Source organism: Colobus angolensis, unplaced genomic scaffold (genome assembly GCF_000951035.1).
Source record: "Colobus angolensis palliatus isolate OR3802 unplaced genomic scaffold, Cang.pa_1.0 Scaffold330, whole genome shotgun sequence".
NCBI lineage: Eukaryota > Metazoa > Chordata > Mammalia > Primates > Cercopithecidae > Colobus > Colobus angolensis.
The window spans coordinates 3,374,485-3,377,908 of record NW_012116600.1 but is presented as its reverse complement, the minus strand read 5'-3'; the positions used below and the strand labels follow the sequence as shown (position 1 = coordinate 3,377,908).

Below are 3,424 nucleotides of genomic sequence, written 5' to 3'. Positions count from 1 at the left end.
ACAAAGATCAAAAGAGACAAAGAAGGCCATTACATAATGGTAAAGGGATCAATTCAACAAGAAGAGCTAACTATCCTAAATATATATGCACCTAATACAGGAGCACCCAGATTCATAAAGCAAGTTCTTAGAGACCTATAAAGAGACTTAGACTCCCACTCAATAACAGTGGGAGACTTTAACACCCTACTGTTGATATTCAACAGATCAGTGAGACAGAAGGTTAACCAAGATATCCAGGACTTGAACTCAGCTTTGCACCATGCAGACTTAATAGACATCTACAGAACTCTCCACGCCAAATCAACAGAATGTACATTCTTCTCAGCACCACATCACACTTATTCCAATATCGACTACATAGTTGGAAGTAAAGCACTCCTCAGCAAATGTAAAAGAACAGACATCACAACAAACTGTCTCTCTGACGACAGGACAATCATATTAGCACTTAGCATTAAGAAACTCACTCAAAACCACACAACTACATGGAAACTGAACAACCTGCTGCTCCTGAATGACAACTGGGTAAATAACAAAATTAAGGCAGAAATAAAGATGTTCTTTGAAACCAATGAGAACAAAGACACAACATACCAGAATCTCTGGGACACATTTAAAGCAATGTGGAGAGGGAAATTTATAGCACTAAATGCCCAGAAGAGAAAGCAGGAAAGATCTAAAATCGACACCCTAACATCACAATTAAAAGAACTAGAGAAGCTAGAGCAAACAAATTCAAAATCTAACTAAGATCAGAGCAGAACTGAAACTATCGCAATCAACAGAAAAAGAGGGAATCCGACCTAACTCATTTTATACGGCCAGCATCATCCTGATACCAAAGCCTGGCAGAGACATGATAAAAAAGAATTTTAGACCAATATCTCTGATGAACATTGATGTGAAAATCCTCAATAAAATACTGGCAAACAAAGAGGAGCTGGTACCATTCCTTCTGAATCTAATCCAAAATATAGAAAAAGAAGGAATCCAGTATTTTGCCAATAAAATACTGGCAAACCGAATCCAGCAGCACATCAAAAAGCTTATCCACCACAATCAAGTTGGCTTCATCCCTGGGATGCAAGGCTGGTTCAACATGCACAAATCAATAAACTTAATCCATCACATAAACAGAACCAACAAAAAAAACCACATGATTATCTCAATGGATGCAGAAAAGGCCTTCATCAAAATTCAACAACCCTTCATGCTAAAAACTCTCAATAAGCTAGGTACTGATGGAATGTTATCTCAAAATAATAAGAGCTATTTATGAAAAACCCACAGCCAATATCATACTGAATGGGCAAAAACTGGAAGCATTCCCTTTGAAACTGGCACAAGACAGGGATACCCTCTCTCACCATTCCTATTCAACACAGTAAGTTCAACTGTATTCAACTGTAAGTTCTAGCCAGGGCAATCAGGCAAAAGAAAGAAATAAAGGCTATTCAATTAGGAAAAGAGGAAGTCAGATTGTCCCTATTTGCAGATGACATGATTGTATATTTAGAAAACCCCATTGTCTCAGTCCAAAATCTCCTTAAGCTGATAAGCAACTTCAGCAAAGATTCAGGATACAAAATCAATGTGCAAAAATCACAAGCATTCCTATACACCAATAACAGACAAACAGCCAAATCATGAGTGAACTCCCATTCACAATTGCTACAAAGAGAATAAAATACCTAGGAATCCAACTTACAAGGGATGTGAAGGACCTCTTCAAGGAGAATTGCAAACCACTGCTCAATGCAATAAAAGAGGACACAAACAAATGGAAGAACATTTGTTCTTCCATACTGCCATATGGCCATACTGCCCAAGGTAATTCATAGATTGAGTGCCATCACCATCAAGCTACCAATGACTTTCTTCACAGAATTGGAAAAAACTACTTTAAAGTTCATATGAAACCAAAAAGGAGCCCACACTGCAAAATCCTAAGCCAAAAGAACAAAGCCGGAGGCATCATGCTACCTGACTTCAAACTATACTACAAGGCTACAGTAACCAAAACAGCATGGTACTGGTACCAAAACAGAGATATAAACCAATGAAACAGAACGGAGCCCTCAGAAATAACAACACACATTTACAACCATCTGATCTTTGACAAACCTGACAAAAACAAGAAATGGAGAAAGGATTCCCTATTTAATAAATGGTGCTGGGAAAACTGACTAGCCATATGTAGAAAGCTGAAACTTCCTTACACCTTATACAAAAATTAATTCAAGATGGATTAAAGACTTAAATGTTAGACCTAAAACCATAAAAACCCTTAAAGAAAACCTAGGCAATACCATTCAGGACACAGGCATGGGCAAGGACTTCATGACTAAAACACCAAAAGCAATGGCAACAAAAGCCAAAATTGACAAATGGGATCTAAATTAAACTAAAGAGCTTCTGCACAGCAAAAGAAACTACCATCAGAGTGAACAAGCAACCTACAGAATGGGAGAAAAGTTTTGCAATCTACCCATCTGACAAAGGGCTAATATCTAGAATCTACAAAGAACTTCAACAAATTTACAAGAAAAAAAAAAAAACCCATCAAAAACTGGGAAAGGATATGAACAGACACTTCTCAAAAGAAGACATTTATGCAGCCAACAGACACATGAAAAAATGTTCATCATCACTGATCAGAGAAATGCAAATCAAAACCACAATGAGATACCATTTCACACCAGTTAGAATGGCCATCATTAAAAAGTCAGGAAACAGCTGATGCTGGAGAGGATGTGAAGAAATAGAAATGCTTTTACACTGTTGGTGGAAGTGTAAACTAGTTCAACCATTGTGGAAGACAATGTGGTGATTCCTCAAGGATCTAGAACTAAAAATACCATTTGACCCAGCCATCCCATTACTGGGTATATACCCAAAGATTATAAATCATGCTACTATAGGTGTAGTTCTTTTCCCTTTTGTGGCCATCACCGAAGCGGGAGCGGCCAAAATGAAGTTTAATCCCTTTGTGACTTCCGACCGAAGCAAGAATCGCAAAAGGCATTTCAATGCACCTTCCCACATTCGCAGGAAGATTATGTCTTCCCCTCTTTCCAAAGAGCTGAGACAGAAATACAACGTGCGATCTATGCCCATCCGAAAGAATGATGAAGTTCAGGTTGTACGAGGACACTATAAAGGTCAGCAAATTGGCAAAGTAGTCCAGGTTTACAGAAAGAAATATGTTATCTACATTGAACGGGTGCAGCGGGAAAAGGCTAATGGCACAACTGTCCACGTAGGCATTCACCCCAGGAAGGTGGTTATCACTAGGCTAAAACTGGACAAAGACCGCAAAAAGATCCTTGAACGGAAAGCCAAGTCTCGCCAAGTAGGAAAGGAAAAGGGCAAATACAAGGAAGAAACAATTGAGAAGATGCAGGAATAAAGAAATCTTATA

At 38.4% G+C, this 3,424-nt stretch overlaps 2 protein-coding genes across 2 annotated transcripts in view; one reads left to right on the top strand and one right to left on the bottom strand.

The window, feature by feature from the left end:
- The window catches only part of CCDC150 (coiled-coil domain containing 150), a 95,208-nt gene that overhangs the window by 24,839 nt on the left and 66,945 nt on the right, over positions 1–3,424 (bottom strand). The window lies entirely within an intron of this gene.
- LOC105518894 (60S ribosomal protein L26-like) lies at positions 2,931–3,424 on the top strand. The gene has a single exon (XM_011952061.1). It carries the CDS (start codon positions 2,975–2,977, stop codon positions 3,410–3,412), a length of 438 nt encoding a protein of 145 aa, XP_011807451.1. The 5' UTR covers positions 2,931–2,974; the 3' UTR covers positions 3,413–3,424.